At 40.6% G+C, this 17,452-nt stretch overlaps 1 protein-coding gene across 2 annotated transcripts in view; it reads right to left on the reverse strand.

Annotated features, from left to right (window-relative positions):
* The window catches only part of OTOP1 (otopetrin 1), a 176,195-nt gene that overhangs the window by 116,903 nt on the left and 41,840 nt on the right, over positions 1-17,452 (reverse strand). For both annotated transcript variants that reach the window (XM_085643336.1, XM_085643337.1), the window contains exon 3: positions 2,628-2,764. In XM_085643336.1, the coding sequence (XP_085499462.1) occupies positions 2,628-2,764 (137 nt within the window). The remainder of the gene's footprint in view (positions 1-2,627; positions 2,765-17,452) is intronic.

The following is a 17,452-nucleotide window of genomic DNA, read 5'->3' on the forward strand; positions in this document are numbered from 1 at the left end:
ACGGTGCCGTCCTCCCACCCGTCGCTGCATTTCATGTCAGTGCTCATTGCTGGACAGCGCACATCTGTGGGACTAACAAGGGAAAGGGTAACCCCTGACACTTGTTTTTCTTTGAATTGCTCCCACCCCATTTGTGATCCTGTACACATTCATGATGCAACATTTATATAGCACAAGCTTGACCCAAAAGTATTGGAGGTAATTTTTTGAAATTATTTTTTCTGCACCGGGAGATTAAAGGCCAGATGTAAGACCATTCCGTTTTGTGGTTCACAAATTGCGATTTTTCACAACTCGCAAAACGGAATGTATTAATGTTTGACAAAGGGGTCACAAATGCCCTGCCTCATCAATACTCATGAGGCAGGTCATCTGTGTTTGCTTTTTAAATAAAGCAACTTTTTTTCCCAAATGTAGCCCATTGTCATAAAAGGAAAATGGGATGCATTTAAAAGTTTTCTTTCCATTGTTTAAGGACCGGCAGTAGTCCGTGGGACAGACTGCCTGCTCTTAAAAAATATGTGTGACTGTTTTGCGACCAGATTTATGGTCGCAAAACAATCTTGCATCCCCCTGCGACTCGCTATCAGGAAGGGATGCCCTTGGCATGCCCCTTCCTAATAGCGACTAGCAAACCTTTTTTTGCTAGTTAGTAGTAGGTCACCATCTCACAACATAGGGTTTCTACATGCTACAACCCTTTTAAGCAGCCTATATCTTCATATATGAATACCATTGTCAAAAACATAAAGGAAATAGTTTTTATGCAGTCATTTTTTACTATGCCCTCCATTCTCTGGGTTTGTAATGAACTCTTAATTCTTATTTTATATTTGCTGTGAAAGCACCAAGATGTAGGTCTCTATACATTGATTCCTGGCCATTACATTTCTTTACCACAGGAATGATACCAACTAGGTATCAGTCCTCATACATCTATCATTTTAGGTGGGCTGACATGTTAGCCTAATAAATACCCACACTTCTGCTGGGTGCAATTTACCATTTTGTATTTGGAAGGATTGGTATTTTTTTTGACCTTGTGTTGTGGTATTTTATTTTTTGATTTGTTTGCTGCATTGGCCTGAGACTTGCACCATTAGTTGCAAATGTTACAGTGTTCAATATTCTTCTTAGGGGCCTCTGTCTTCAAGGGCATCTATGCTAGTGATGGGTTCCCTGCACTGCTTGCTTCTCTGCCTGCTCACTGCACAGGCCAGTGTAACCAGGATGACTTTTCTGCCTCCTGCCTTGCTCAAGCCTCCTCCTGCACAGATGTAACCAGGCTGTCTCTCCTGCTTCTGCCTTGTTCACACCTTCACCCATAAAATCAATGTACTTTCAATCTGCTCAAGAAGCATTGCCACGTTGGCTTTAGAACTGTGAATTCCATGTAAAGAGGTCTAAATTGCTTCATCTCAGGACAACACCGACTGAGCAACATCAGGAAAGACTGACTGTGCCATATGAAATCTTACCCTAATTACCATTCCTTTTATGAGCCGGTAATGCTGCAGCATTGCAATGCATGTTGCGTACGTGTTTGTGCATTTGTCTGCCGTCTCCTTACTACTAAAGCACTCTCTGATCATTATACAGGCCAGGGTAATGTGCTGCATGGCTAAACACTTATATGGTTCCAAAGGAGAGGCCTTTTGGCTATGCCAATGCTTGTTCATTCTTCTAATGCTGAGAATAACTTGCAGATGGATCTATTACTCCCTTGTGCCTTTTTGCAAAGCCATGGCTTTTGTGGAACCAATGGGGTTGTGGATTATGGAACTGGGGAGGTAAAATGCTATCATTTAAAAAGGGAAATGCTGCCACTGATAAGGGGAAAAGTGAAACCTTGATGAACCACTTCATTCTTTTATTCTATTTAGCGGATTTTTATATAGCGCAAACTTGACCTGAAGGTATCGGGTATCAGAGCTCTTGACACAGCCCCAGTTGCGTTACATGAGGACACATTAATTTTTGTTAGGTACGGGGAGATTATGTGATTTACCAGAATCACAGGATGTTCAGCGTCATTGCTGAGACTCGAACCTGGTTCCCCAGATTTGAGGTTGACCGCCCTAGCCGTTAGGCCAACTCCTCTCATTCATTCATAGCAGAATGCATGCTTGCTCTTCCTTTCAACAGAAATAGTGACATGTTCATCTTTTTTTATTTCTCACACCTAAACTGCATTGGATTTCAGGGTCAGAAGGACCATCTTCCTTGGTAAGAGGTCTTACATTCCTCTCTTGTGTTGGCAAGCTTCTCCTGGTGTGCTCACTATATCCTACAAAAGAGGTAACAGGGAGAGTTGAAAAGAGGTGTTTTGAAAGATGAGATTCGCAAGGGCCTGATTGATGTTTCATGACTTCAGACCTATGTAAAATCTCTGTATACCCACAGTATATATTATTACATAATTATTCTGTTATAATTCCATGGGAAAGATGAAAATCATAGTATGAAGTATACACTGTACACTAAAAGTTAAATTTTGTGAAGCAAGAAAAATGAGGATATTTTAGCAGGTGGAAAGTTCAAGTTAAGTTGTATGTTTAACTGTTTTTGAGCGATATATAGATAATAAATAGGATAACATAAAGCAATAAAAATCAATAAAAGCATACCTGCAATAGTGTGTGTATTGCATGGATTACTGGAAAAATCCCTTCAGTGATAGATACGCAACTAGAGTATCCAATAAAGTATCCAATTTTAAAAGAGTCCAATATCAGAGTAATAGCAGCAAACAACGTAATTCCACCTAGTATAAACATAAAATATTAAATATTTCAGCATGGTTAATAACATGACATTTAAAGCAACTATGTATCATCAGACCAAGATGTCTTTTACTCAGAAATGTTTTACATTGTTCATAAAAGTAAAGATAATAAGAGTTGTTGATCTCTACAATGCACTTGCTCATGCACCTTGTTTATGCTTGCTATCATAAATACTTTCTTTTGCATATTTTGGAGACACTAATGAACTAATTTAAACTTTTGCAAAATTTCCAGTTCCTGTTAATGCATTGAAAGTTTGGTGTACAGCTCTGTCAACATGACTGCAGACTTTTATCATTTTTGGTATTTTCAAAACCAAATCCAATTTTGAAGTTGAAAATTAAAAAAGCAATGGCGCTCTTTGCAAGGGGCTTTTCACTCAGGGTGTGGGAGGTAATTTAAAAGATTTTGCCTTTACATACTCCCATTTTATATGGCGGTACATAAAAGCAAAAACTGGCCATGTGTTCGGCCACTCTAATAAGGCGGACTTAAATTTGGCCAATCCTTTGATTAGCCTTATTTTGTCAGGGCATTCCACCTGACTCTAAATGAGGTGGACAAACTTGGCTTTGTCAGAGGGGATATTCCATCACCTTTGCAACCAAGTACCCTCCCTGCCAGAGTCTAAATCTTATATCATCAGTCTGAGGAAGGCCAGGAATTTTTCTTACCCTAAGTAAGAGATATATGCGATTCCAATGTTCCCAATGATAAACTGAAATACTGCTAAGCTTACTTCAGACAAAATCATATATTTGCCAGCAGGCAGTGCCGACCACAGACAATCTTTGGGCCTTGATTATGAGTACCCCTGTATTTAACAATCCAGGTATGCAAAGTAAAGTGGTGCGGTGTTCATCACATCCTATAATTACCATGTCTGATAAAGTCTGCAACTTTTCCCTCAATAAATTCTCGAAGGTCAAACATACCACAATTTAACAGGTGAAAGGGCCCTGTAAATGCTGGGGCATGGATTTTGGAGAAAATGTTGATAGCTCAACTTATAATTGTTGCCATTTGTAATGCACCCGCGAGGCCTTAGAAGGAGTGATTCATTTTATGGAAGGTCAAATAAAACAAACAGGAGAAACTCTGTATCACTCCTCAGTCTTGATGCACTGAAGATATATACTGTTCATTTGATAAACACTCCTATGTTCGTTCAAAAGCATTGATTGTCCATTTCAGGAGTGTGAACAAGAATTGCGCTTGCCTAAAGTTGGCTTTTGTTCCATATGCCACTGCAGTAATTTGTGCCGGTATCTTTTTCAAGATGAACTTAACACAAATTTCAGATTTTATTTATTGTGTTTTTTGCAAGGCACGTTTTTGCTAATGCTTACACTCAGAAAGAGCACAAGGGCATCAGAGTTTTGTGTTACTGCAGTAGTTTCATGATATGTGTCATGGGGTATCATATTGTAATACGAAAAGGCAGCTTGGTGTCTTAAACAGCATGATGTCCAAAGGTCCAAAAGCAACTTCTGTATGGTTATGCATTCCAAGGTCCAACTACAACATTCTGTATTGCATGAAAAAAGATTTACTCCCAAACAAAGATTTAATTCCTGATACTGCTAGACTTATCATCTGCCTTCAACACAATCAACCATCCCACTCTCACAAGCACTCTAGAGTCTCAAATATGATTTGCTGCAATGCCCTCCAGTGGTTCTCTTCTTGAATTTCAAACCAAAACTAGATTGTTCTCATGGGTTCTAAAAGATTCCTGTCACCTGCAAAGTCCCCCAGGGTTCAATACAGTCTCCTATCATCTTCAGACAGTCTAAGAAGCCACCTAGTGCTTTATTCATAGATAATAGCATCAATATTCACCTGTATGCTGATGATACACAATTCTACCTCAAAGGTCTCCTCTGCTTCAGCTATCCAATGCTGCAAACGCTGCCTGCGCATCACCAAGAACTGGATACCCAGCCTCTAAATGTAGCTCAACCCAACCAAGACAGAATACCATTATTTGCCAGGGACAACAAACAAGAAATAGTACAATCCTGGCTCCATAACAGCTTCAAACCTTGACTTTCACAAAAGGCCAAGTCACTTGGATTCATCCAAGACTGCAAAGACGCCCTGCAACCAGCTCTGTCTTCTAAAGAAAGTGAAACATCTTCTTCAAGAAAGCTACGTCAGAACTGCTGTTCAAGCACTTGTACTGTTGCATCTGGATGGTGATAACACCCTGCTCCATGGACCCCCAAATGACACTCTCTCATATGTCTCATCTAGTTCCTGATAAAACATGGTTACATTACCACCATGCTAATGGAACTCCATTGGCTCCTCTTGCTGGATTGTACATCCTAAAACCAGCTTCATTATTTCGAAAGTCATACCAACCAGTGCACCAAAATGTTTTCTAGATTAGCTCACATTCTCTGGTGGTTCTTGGCACAACCACAGTCAGGTGACCATCAGATTGCAGACTAAGAAGTGTAAAAATAAAAAAACAAGGCAGAGGAACTTTTCCATCTATGCACCCAGGACCTGAACGGCATCCCCATATCCATAAGGGCTGCCCTAACGATACTCCACTTTCGGCAGGGATTTAATAGTCACCTCTTTAATGAACACTAAACAACAATGCAATAACTGCCTTTAACCCAGCTACTTCTTCTAACATTTGTTGACGTTATGCTTGTCGTTGACCTAGTAAATGTTTGCACTAGCAAAATACCATACTTACATCCAAATGTATGTGCAGGTTTGGGATATAGAAATACCATACTTACATATAAATGTGTATTTCCACAAATATTGTTTCTCTTCTGAAATTATTTGCTGTTATAGGGCTCTGTGTGTGAGGGTGTGTCCCGGCTAAGAAAGTCAAAATGAGGTTCTATGACTTGGTGTCATTTGTGCATGGTACATAGGCTATGTTGTGTCATACCACTGCGTGCAATGCTGAAAATCATGATGAGGTTCATGTTATTCTCAGAATGCCTAAACATACATAAACTTGTTAACATAAGTTAACATAAGTGTAATTCAATAAAGTCAGCAATGCAAATAATTCTCCATAATGTAAATTCACTCGCCAATTTCATTTTAAGTCGAAATGTGTATGAATTAGTTTTACATTTGAGTTGTACTGCACATGGAGTAGTTACCTGGACAATCTTACAGTGACTCATTCCAAACATATAACAGTATTTTTCCGTTGTTATTGTAGTCATTAAGTGCTGTTTGTGACTGAGATGAATCACTATTTCTGAATACTTTGAGTTGAATCATCCTATGAATAACAATTTGAAATCTATGAGGACTTGCATTGTTTAAGATTTGTATGAAAAGGCACTGATAAAAAAAACTTCTAACCAGAGTCAGAAATAAATGAAGTCTGGCAGATGCGTACAGTGAAAGACTATACTTGTTCTGTTAATTGCAAGAAGCAAAGTAAGCCCTAGATTTTGACTTATGTAGTGACTGGGATAGTAGGCCCTCAGGAAGCCCTCAAGAAACTCTCTAAAATCTGTAATTAAATTGCAACTAACGATCCTGAGTCATGCTGAAAACATGTTTGCACTTTCTTAATATAAAAATTATTTACTTCTTTCTCGGATACCTATGAGGTGCTGAATGCTCAATAGTCCCGTTTTCAACATATACACAAAACAATAAGACAGATAATAATAAGAATGCGATTCATGTTGTTTCCAACCAAAGAATTTAGATTATCTTGTTAGAAATGGGGGTCTCTAGTTGGCTGTGGCTTGCACCCTGTTCAAGTAGGGACCCTTCCTTCTAGTCAAGGTAGAGAGATTACACAGCTAATATAACCTCTGCTCATCCCCTTGGTAGATTGGCACCAGCAGCCAGGCTTATGTCAGAGGCAATGTGTAAAGCATTTGTACATAAACACACAGTAACACAGGGAAAACACTGCAAATGACCACCATACAAGTTTAGAAAAAAATAACCAGTCTTTATCAAAACCAAACAAGACCAAAATGACAAACATCCAACATACATAAATTAAGATATCACTTTAAAAAGGTTTAAAACAGTTTGGTCCATATAAAACTATGAATGTGTGACTTTTTACGCAAAGTGCCTGGAATGCGTCAAAATCACAAGATAAAAACAGGCACAGGGAAGGTGAGGCACCAGAAAGCAAAGTGATGCATTAGTTCCTTACACGCAGGGAAGGTGATGTGTCGGTTCCTTGCTCCCAGGGGAGGTGATGCATCGGTTCCTTACTGTAAGAGGAGGTGATGCATCGGTTTCTAACTTCATGGGGACGTGATGCATTGTTTCTCTAGACACACCGCCTTGGTTCCTTAATGAAGCCCAGTGTCAATATAGACTTGGAGGTCAGGTGTGATGTATGGATAATCCAGATGCACTGGAGTCGATGCGGCAGTGGTGGTACAGGCGCTGTTCCAATTTTTCAAGCCTGAGGAGGTGATGTATTGATTCCTTCGGCTGCCCAGCAGGGCCTGCTTCAGAGTCGGAGCAGGGGTCTTGGACGATGGAGGCATGGTGCTTGGGACTAGGGCTGTGGTGGTTCTTCCAGCTATGAGCAGGCACTGCGTTGATCTTTGCAGCCGCACTGCGGCAAATCGTTAGATTTTCAAATGCACAGCAAGCTTGCAGTGAGAAAAACGGCGCTGGAGGGGTTATACATGGATTTTTAGTTCTTGAAGCAGCAAAAACACCTCCAAGGGCCCAGAACTGGAATTGTCATCTTTTGGCAGGTAAAAACTCCCAGAAGAGGAGTTTGGGGTCTGCAGATGATGTCTTTGATGGTCCTGAGACCTTGGAGAATCTTCTTAAGCAGGATACCAAATCAAAAGTCCAGTCCTTAGTCTCTCCAAGACAGAAGCAGCAACTGCAGGCCAACCCAGCAAAGCAAACACAGCAAATGGGCAGTATTCCTCCTGACAGCTCTCAAGCTCTTCCTCTTGGCAGATTCACCTCTTGATCTAGAAGTGTTTTCCAAATGTGGGGTTATAAGTCCTATACTATTATCGCATTTGGCCTTTCAGGTAGGCATACTTCAAAGGATAGTCTTTGTAATGCAAAGATCCTGCCTTGCCGTGTCCCGACTCTAGGCACACTAAAGGGGGAGGAGACCGCATTGTGGGAGGCCTGGTGCAGCTCTATTGAGGTGTCAGTGACAACTCCTCCCACATCTGAGCTCAGGACGGCCCGTCAGCCTAGTGATGAGACATCAGGATATGCAGGGCACACCTCAGCTTCCTTTGTGTGATTGTCTGAAGTGAATGCACAAACAGCCCAACTGTCAGTCTAAAACAGGCATGGATTCCACAGGTAGGCAGAGCCACAGGATGGTAAAGCGCGAAAATGCCCACTTTCTAAAAGTGGCATTTTCAAACACATAATTTAAAAACCATCATCACAGAAAGATGTATTTCTGAATTCTAAGTTCAGGGAACCTGAACTTCAACTCTCTATCTCTTCCCAATTAAAAGTTATACTTGTAAAGGGTTCCAAGCCAGCTCCAATGAAAGCCTATGGGAGTGTTAGTCCTTACAATAGTGAAAAATGAAATTAGCACTATTTTACTATCAATCCTTGTAAATCACACCAGTACATGTCCTCCCTTTCTCATACACTGCACCCTGCCAATGGGGCTACCTATCTGCCTTAGGGGTGCCTTACAATGCAAAAGGGGGAGGTTATGCCTGGCTAGATGGTTCACTTGCCAGGTCAACATGGTAGCTTAAAAGTGGCCTCACAGACACACTGCAGTGACATGGTTTCAGGGCTACTCATGTGGGCGACACAATCAGTGCTGCAGGCTCACTAGTAGCATTTGATTTACAGGCCTTGGGCACACACAGTGCACTTTACGAGGGACTTACCAATAAATCAAATATGGCAATCATGGATAACCAATCACAATCACAATTTACAAAGGGAGCACTTGCACTTTTGTACTGATCAGCAGTGGTAAAGTGTGCAGAGTTCTAAAACCAGCAAAAACAAAATGCAGCACACAGTCAAAACCAGGTCAGATGCAAACATGCGGGGGAAAAACATGCCAAAAATGCCAAGTCTAACATTTTGGAGTTCAGAATCTTTCACATATCCACAGTGTACGCTCTGTGACTATAAACAGGAGACCCTTGTCCCTCTTTTATGTTTTTGCCAAAAGGTGAAGTCAGAGCAACGAATATACATAAAACAGATTATGTTCAAAGCAGACTGACAAGTTGCAATACAGTTATTGCTCATTGTTTAAACACCAAAAACATTTCTGAACTCTGTTGTTATGCGAAATTTCTACAATCTGTTTTTTAAGGCTTTTATATATACCTTAACTTTAAAAGGTGCATTATAAGCGTTATTGACTTTCTTCATTAGTGTTACACCTATTTGGTTTCTTATAACAAATATGTTTTACCTGGTTTTGCAATGATTTTAACGAATAAACTACAATAAACTCACATATAAATAAAGACTATGTCCTGGCCACACAATGCCTATTCAAGTGTAATAATATCAACAGGTATGCATTTCCTTAATGTGTACCTTCTAGACCTTCATATTAAGTTTTGATTAAGGCTGTTTCTGAGGTATGACTAACTCATTTGGAGTAAGTGTAGGAGTTTATGTTATTTCAAAAACATTTACAATTACCCTCTACGACCTATTATAAAATGTTGCATAATTGTTTCTTTATTGACTGCTTTTATGTTGATGGCAACCACAATATTTTGGAAGAGCTTTTGAAGAAAGAAGAGGTGAGCTTTATTAAAACGTTTCATAGAGTTGGATTGAACTGTAAGGGACACAATATGGAACATGTCTAGAGAGTTCATGGGAAACAAAGTATCAAAATCAGAGTGAAAAAAACCTTGAAGTAGCTGTGCAGACAGTGCATAATTTGTAAAATTAAAAAATACATAAGGTATATAAGGCTGGGGTTGCTGAATGGCACGACTGTCAAGTTTTTATTCCACATCATGCTTCATCCTTTAACTACCCTACGCTTTGGGTCTCTCTATTTTACTATTGCAAGTTTCTCTTCAGGCCTGATTTCTCTGTTTTTGCTTCTTATCTTCTTCCTTCTTTCTCTTTTTCTATAGGTCATCAAAAATGAGTTCTGGTGCCCAGTACTGGCACACATTTAGCACTGCTTGTAGTGATGAAGTAAAAGTGCGGGAATTAAGCTGGTAAAAATTTGCTGCAGTCAGTCATTTTGAATTTATTTCTCCTTTTTAGTTGTTTTATTTAAGTGAATGGAAATTTAAGTAAACTACTGACTGGAGAAACCAGTTAAGATGGTAGACATAGTTATATTTCATATATAATTTTTTGCGGTATAATCTTGTGTTGGAAATCTCGTTTTTGCACAGCATTCCCACAACAGTGGCTTTCTAGGAATTTGATAGGATGTTGCTGTAGCTGCTGAGATTGACCACATTGCTATACTTTATTTAGAAGAAGAGGCTGGTTTTCTAATTCCTGTTCCTATAAATCTTAATGACCAATCACGTGGATGATTCAGCCATTTAACAAGGGAGATGAAGAAATAGGAATGTTAAAGTCTAAAGATGTAGAAAATCATGACAGGAACTGGGGTGCATGCACACAGGGGGGCACAACATGTGCCCCTGCATGCACCCCATTTCCCTAAGGCAACGGCTGGCCGTGTAGGTCCCCCTTTGTTTCCTCTCCACCATGGTTTTCATGGAGTAGGAACTGCCATAAATACCATGGTGGAGAGGAAACTCATAATATGCTTGGCGGGACCAAGTTAGTTAGCATATTGTGGCCTCAAGACCGCTACACCACCGCCAGTGTTCTCAGATCCCTGGCAATTGTGGTCGTGCAAGAGCGGTCTGAAAGCCCAAGTTGTAATTGGGTGGTTAGGCTGCCGGTGCGGCAGTGCCCGCACTGTCACCAAAGCTACGTCGGCCCATAGGACCACCGTACTCGTAATCGGGCCCTTTGTCTTCATCACTTTGGTAAGAAACTCAAATTTGAAGTAGATCAATTAGGTCTCAAATCCTATTTGTTTCTTGCCCTTACCATGAAAAAAACTTTCTACTGTGTGATACTTCAGTCTCCATGCCAATCCAAACCTCACACTCTTTCAAATCTTCACTAATATGTTCGCTTAGTTGATACAATCATATATGCATAGCAGTGTAATTTAGTACCTTAGTTTCTATAATACTAATGTATGATACATTTGGTTTTTTTCAGATCACTTCATGTACACCAAATATAAATATCATAGAACGCGTCACTAGTAAGGAGAGAAGACATCCTCTTCTCTGACAAAATCTCAAAAAACAAGGAAACAGGAAGGGAAGGAACCAGATTCATTACAACCTACAATGGCAAACAAATATTGCCTAGAAAAGCACTGGCATTTAATCCTGAATGATCCCACCATAGGCAAAGATTTTCCCAAAAAAACGCAGATAACATACAGAAAGGCAAGGTCTATGTGAGCTCTATTAGTGAGAAACTAGGTGGTAACCACAGGACAAGGGTGGTTAAAGCCACAACCAGGATTTAGAAAGTGCAACAAGTGCAAAGCTTGTGAGAATGGGTTGAACCTATTGGAATTAAAACCCGACTGGGAAATCCCTCAAGAACTAATCAACACCTCTCATGTAAAATGGAATATGCAGTGTATACCTTAAAGTGTCCTTGCTCAAAATATTACGCGGGAAGCACCATACTGCCAGTACAGAAACGTATCTTACAACATTTGAGGGCAATTAAAAATAATGATTCGAGCTACCCTGTAGCACGACATTTCAACAGGACATATGGTGGAAACCATAAGTTGTTAAAATACAGTGTAATTGACAGTATACCGATAGGAAAAAGAGATGGTAACAGAGAGAAAAAGCTCAGAAGACTAGAGTCAAGGTACATTCTAGAAACGGACTGAAAGGAGCCACTACGCTTGAATATCGATGATGAGCTCTTTGTTCATCTCTAGCCCGCCTGGCAGCTTATTCTAAGATCATGTTGTTTTTAAATCAAGGTTTGAATATTTTGATTTTTGTTTGAGTTCTTGAATGAACAATTTTAATGAAATTTGTCTTCTATATATTCATTTACAGGAGGATTCAGAGAATAGAGAAACAATACAGGTTAACCTGATATCTACCATAGTTGAGAGCAGCTAACCAAATTCACAAGACTGTGATCCAGCGATTAGACTGGGAAGCCAGTGCTGTATAGGTTGAATTTTTTATTATTTTTTCATTTTATAAATTTTATGTTACTCAAAACACTATATGAGAAAAGGCCCACTAGGGCATGATATGATTTGAGACATTTTGAGGCAATTTACTTTGCACACTGGGACTTGATGAACTTTAACTTTATTAGTTAGAAATCTTATTTAACAAGACTGGGGAGCCAATTTTATAAACATTTTAATTATTATTATTTATTTTATGTTTATTTAATTTTTATGCTACTCAAAACTTCATAAAAGCCCACAAGGGCAAAACACGATCTAAAATATTTTTAACCCATTTACTTTTGTCCACTGGGACATGATGAACTTTATTAGTTAGAAATTATGGTTAATTTTGATTGATCATACTGTTTCCACCTTCTGACATATGGTTTCTAGAATCCTTTCGAACTTGTTCCCCTTTAGTTGTAGGGCGTCCTACTATGGTGTAACAGTCAGAGATACTTTGTCTAACAGCACTGTCTTAATGCTATAACTAGAAGTGTGACATGACAGGTGGAGAGAATTACACATGAGAATATAATGATAATTGGATTTGAATATATATGTGACAATGTCAAACTATAAAACTGATCTACTTTTCTATTTTTCATATGATGTAATAATGCTAGGTAATGGAGGCTGATATCCACTACGAAATGACTGCCATAGTGTTGCACAGACATGAGTCCTTCATTTTTGTCTATTGTGTTTATTGAAAATAATGACGAACAAAATGTATACAAAATCACAGTGGAAACATGGTCAGCGTCGTGACCAAGGTGCATGCCTTGCACCAAAACGTGTTAGTGCTTGTGCCATTGCTGTAGCATGGAATAAACTACTTTATAACCTCACCAGAGTGCTGTGGGGTCCATTTATTTTTGCTTGGAACCTTTTTTTCGATTTCTAATAACGTGCAGCAAATCGCTCTATTACACAGCACCACAGTCATTCTGACAGCCGAGAGAGAAACTCGTTGAAACTAGGATGATATATCTATATGTGTAAATATATATAGACATATACGGATACATATTATATCTAGCTATATATATATTCACAGAAAAAAACATAGGTTTCAGGCACGTTATAGTTAGGAATTAGCATTTAAAAAACCTCAGAAATTCACTGAAAAAAACATAGGTTTCAGGGGTGTTATAGTTAGCTGGACTTTTCACTCGTACAAAACCATTGAAATTCCCCCGTTATAGTTAGTTCAGCTAACTATAACTCGCGCGCCCGCAATGCACTGCTGATGATGTCACATATTACATCACTCATGACATGGTCAGTGACATCACTCATGACATCACTGATGACATCTCAAATGACATCACTGATGACATCACTGATGACATCATCCAGTGAATGTGTGTTTTTCTGAAAATTAAATATGTTTTATATATGTTTTGGTAACAAGACTTGGTCAATGTGAGATGGGAGAACATGGCGGCAGACGGCTGATCTGCCGTGGTGCTCCGTAAGTTCGGGCTCCCGTTTCCTCGCTTCCCCCGGCTCCCTCGATTTTCCCGCCTGTGATATCGATGACTGCTGAGGTCGGAAACTAATTTACCGTGTTGAATTTCTTACCGGTGTATTTCGCCTGTTCTGTCCTCCCGGTTTTTGCAGTTTTCGGGAGCCTTGTTGGTTTCCCTCTGTTTCCTTCTCCGTGCTACGTGCGGGGGGCGTGGTCTGTTGCCTGCCTGCCGCCTGATTCCGCTGGGTCCTAATTCCTCCCTTCTCTCTATGCCTTGCTGCTCTGGTATCAGAATACCGGCTGGGGACGCCTTTGATATTTTTGGAGGTGCAGCTGACACTCCTGGTTGCCGCGGATCTTCGTCTTACATCAGCTGTTCACTAGTCCGGTGGTCGTGGTCCTTAGCCGCCCTGGAGCTGCGGCGCGGCAGGAGAGCGCGCAGTTTGGTGCGTGCTGTGTGTGTTGGAGACAGCCTTGAAAACTCTTCTCAGGTGACAGCTGAGAGTACTGAAGCGGTTACGACGGCAGCAGACGGTTACAGCGATACAAGCACACAGGAATCAGCCTCAGTCTTACCTCAGTGTGGGCTATCAAAAGATTCTGAAGGTTTGCACCAACACTATCAAACGTCCAGAGGTAAGGGGAGAGGTGGGAAATCAGGCCGAGGACGAGGACGAGGTAAGGAGCAGGCTAGAGTGCCTACGAGGGGGGTTGTTACCGGCTCTAATTTGCCTGGTGCAGTATTTCCACCCCAACTTGGTAAGAGAACCTCCTCCTATCTATCTAAGGAGGTGAAATCAAAGGGCACCAGAGGGAAAGCAACACGCAATCCTGTTGCTGGAGTCGAGGCTACATCTAAAATTACACCATCTTTACGGTCATACTTCAAAGTTGTTCCACAGGTCTTGCACCTTGTGGAATCCAAGACAATGACCTCACTAAATGATTCAGCTCAAATGTTTTCCCCTGCTTTACCTCCATCATCTTTCTCAACCCCCGCCCCTTCAGTTGTTGTGCCAACCCTTTCGGTTCCTTGTGGCTCCGTGATGACTGTGACGGAGGTAGCGCCAGCTGTCTCAGTTGCTCCTATAGTCTCCGTACCTTCCCCACCTATTAGTATATCCAAAAGTGGAGTTTTGTCTTGTGAAATGGTGGGAGGCCAGGCATCATCTATTAGTTCTAACATGAGGGGCGACGTTGCAGCCGCTAGTGAAGGTGGTCTTACCCACTCCGATTCCGGGGGGGGTACTGTATTGGAGCCATCTCTCGAGCTATCTTTGGCAACATCTGTCCCTGTCCTTGCTCCTTCAACTCCACCTTGTCAAGAAGCAACATCGGAAAACGTCTCGGCAGCCACTTTATTTGCGATGCTCACTACCTTGTCCCAGGACATAAAAAAGGGGTTTGAGCAATCCTCAGTTATGCAGAAGGAGATTCGCGATTACTGTCAATCATTGGATAATAAGATCGATGGGCTGTCAACTAGGACAGAAGTCTTGGAGGAAAAACTAGCTATAATGTCGGTACATCTAGTTAAGACAGAAGAGGACATTACTAAACTTAAAAGAGATGATCAGGCCTTGCTGGACAGGATGGAGGTTTTAGAAAATAACGCAAGAAGATGTAACATTCGTATTCTTAATGTTCCGGAGGGGTCTGAGGGGGCAGATATTAAGCAGTTTATTGTTTGCCTTTTGAAGGAAGGTTTATGTTTGGGTCAATCCCTGGAGCAGCTAGCAACCGACATTCAGAGGGTCCATCGGGAACCATTCAAACAGAACCCACAAAGGCAAAAGCCGCGTAAAATCCTTGTTAATTTCCTTACATATACTCTCAAAGAGCAGATTCTGAGTGCAGCTCTTAAACAGAAGTCCCTACTTGGTAAGGGGTTTACCTTTCTCATCAGATCTGATCTTTCTAGGGTCACACTTGAGAAGCAATGGGAGTTTGGAAGGCGGCTCGAGTCCTTTAGGAAGTTGGGCGCTTCTGCTCAATTGGTGTTCCCGGCCTCTCTGAAGGTCATGTATAATAATAAAATGGTAAACATCAGGTCAATTGAAGCTGCCGATGAATTCCTTGTGGATATAGGCAATAAGTCATCCGGTAATAGCACCTAACTCGTTTTTTTTTTTTTTGGGTTTTGGTTTAGGTCCTTTTACTGCCTTATGGTTGCTCACAGGGATTGAAGCATTTAAAAAAAGAAAAGAGAAATTAAAGGAAAAAAAAAAGAAAAAAAAAGAATGAGAAGGAAAGTGGATGGGGGAAAGAAGATGAAGAGGGGAGAGAGAGAGAAAAAAAAAAAATATATATATATATATATATATATAATAATATTTAAAAAAAAAGTACACTATCTTAAGTGGGATCACCTCTTTTTCTTTACTTTTTAGCTGTGAGTTTGGGGGGGGGTGTAACGGGAGCCTGAGGTAGGGGTGCCATCTACTGGACTTGATCCGGTCAGATACACCACGGGTTCTCCATGGGGAGGGTGAAGGGTGGGTGGGGGGGGTTCACGGGCAAAATTTAAAAATTCCTCATCAGCCATCTTTTCTATTTTCTGTAGGTTTTGTCAAAGTCTCTTATGTTGTTCTGCGAGTCTTCTTTTGGAGGTGGGTCGGTATATATCTGGTATATATCTGGTCGCATTATAAAGGCAAGACTGGTTGTGCTCTGGTTCAGTAGTGATGTCTAGTTTAAAGATTATGTCCTGGAATGTCAATGGGCTCCGTACTAATCCTAGGGCTAGAAGATTGATGCAGTATCTCCGGGACTCTGATGCCCAGGTCATCATCCTTCAAGAGACACATTTGATCCAGTCTGAAATTGACACCTTGGCTAAAAAGAATAAATGGATTGATTTTATGATATCAACTTCACAATCTATGACTTCCCGAGGAGTGTCACTGATTTTCAGAAAACAGCTTAGGGCCAGGGTATTAGAGTTTAAAGTCGACCCTGTGGGAAGATGGGTTATTGCTTCTGTGGTAATTATGGGTGCCTGTTTTACTATTGTTGGATACTATGGTCCCAATCTTGATGACCCTACATCTTTGGAAGTGATTTTTTCTCACCTTTTGTCCTTCCCGGAACCAGTTATATTAGCCGGCGACTTCAATATTGTTTTAGATCCAGTCTTGGATAAATCTCATAACAGTAGATCCCGTGTCCCTTCAAAATCAAGATCTTTCTTGTTGAATGAGATGAAACAATACGGATATATCGATATTTGGAGGTTAAGAGCCGGGCAGCAGCAGGGTGTTTCTTTCAGAAATTATAAATATAATCACCAGTCCAGGATAGATTTTATATTAATCAACCATAGTTTATCCGATGCAGTTAGGGACATTTGTTATTTCCCGTCACATTTATCTGACCACTCTGCAGTTTTTCTGGAACTTATGGTACCTACCTCTGACGTAGTAAGGACTTGGTCTTTTGACCGTTCTCTACTTTCTCACCCTGAAGATGTCTCTTTTTTAAAATCTGAAGTGAGGTCTTTCTTAGAGATGAATGTGGGTTCTGCTGGACCTGGTGTGGTCTGGGACTCACTTAAAGCCTCTTTGAGGGGTCTTATTACAAGTAAGATGTCATATAGAAGGAGGAAATATAGAGAGGCTATTGCCTCAGTTGAGGCGGACCTGACTAGTGCACAGGCCAACATTGATGCCAACTTAGCTTCCACGGAAGCTGTTTTGGCACCTTTGCGGGTTAAACTATTGACCCTAAGAGGCCAACTGACCTCGATCCTTAACCGGCGGCTTCAGGAAAGATGGGAGGCCAGCAAAATTGCACATTTTCAGTATGGGGAGTGTGCTGGTAAATTATTGGCATGGAAAGTTAAAACTGATCAGGTTCGTAACAACATCAACCAGATCTATGTCAATAATGTCCCTCTTTCTTCTGATGCAGATATTAGAGCAGCATTTAAAGATTACTATCAAGATATTTATCATGAAGATAAGATATTGGATACTGATATGATTA

This window comes from Triturus cristatus, chromosome 2_2 (assembly GCF_964204655.1).
Source record: "Triturus cristatus chromosome 2_2, aTriCri1.1, whole genome shotgun sequence".
NCBI classification, from domain to species: domain Eukaryota; kingdom Metazoa; phylum Chordata; class Amphibia; order Caudata; family Salamandridae; genus Triturus; species Triturus cristatus.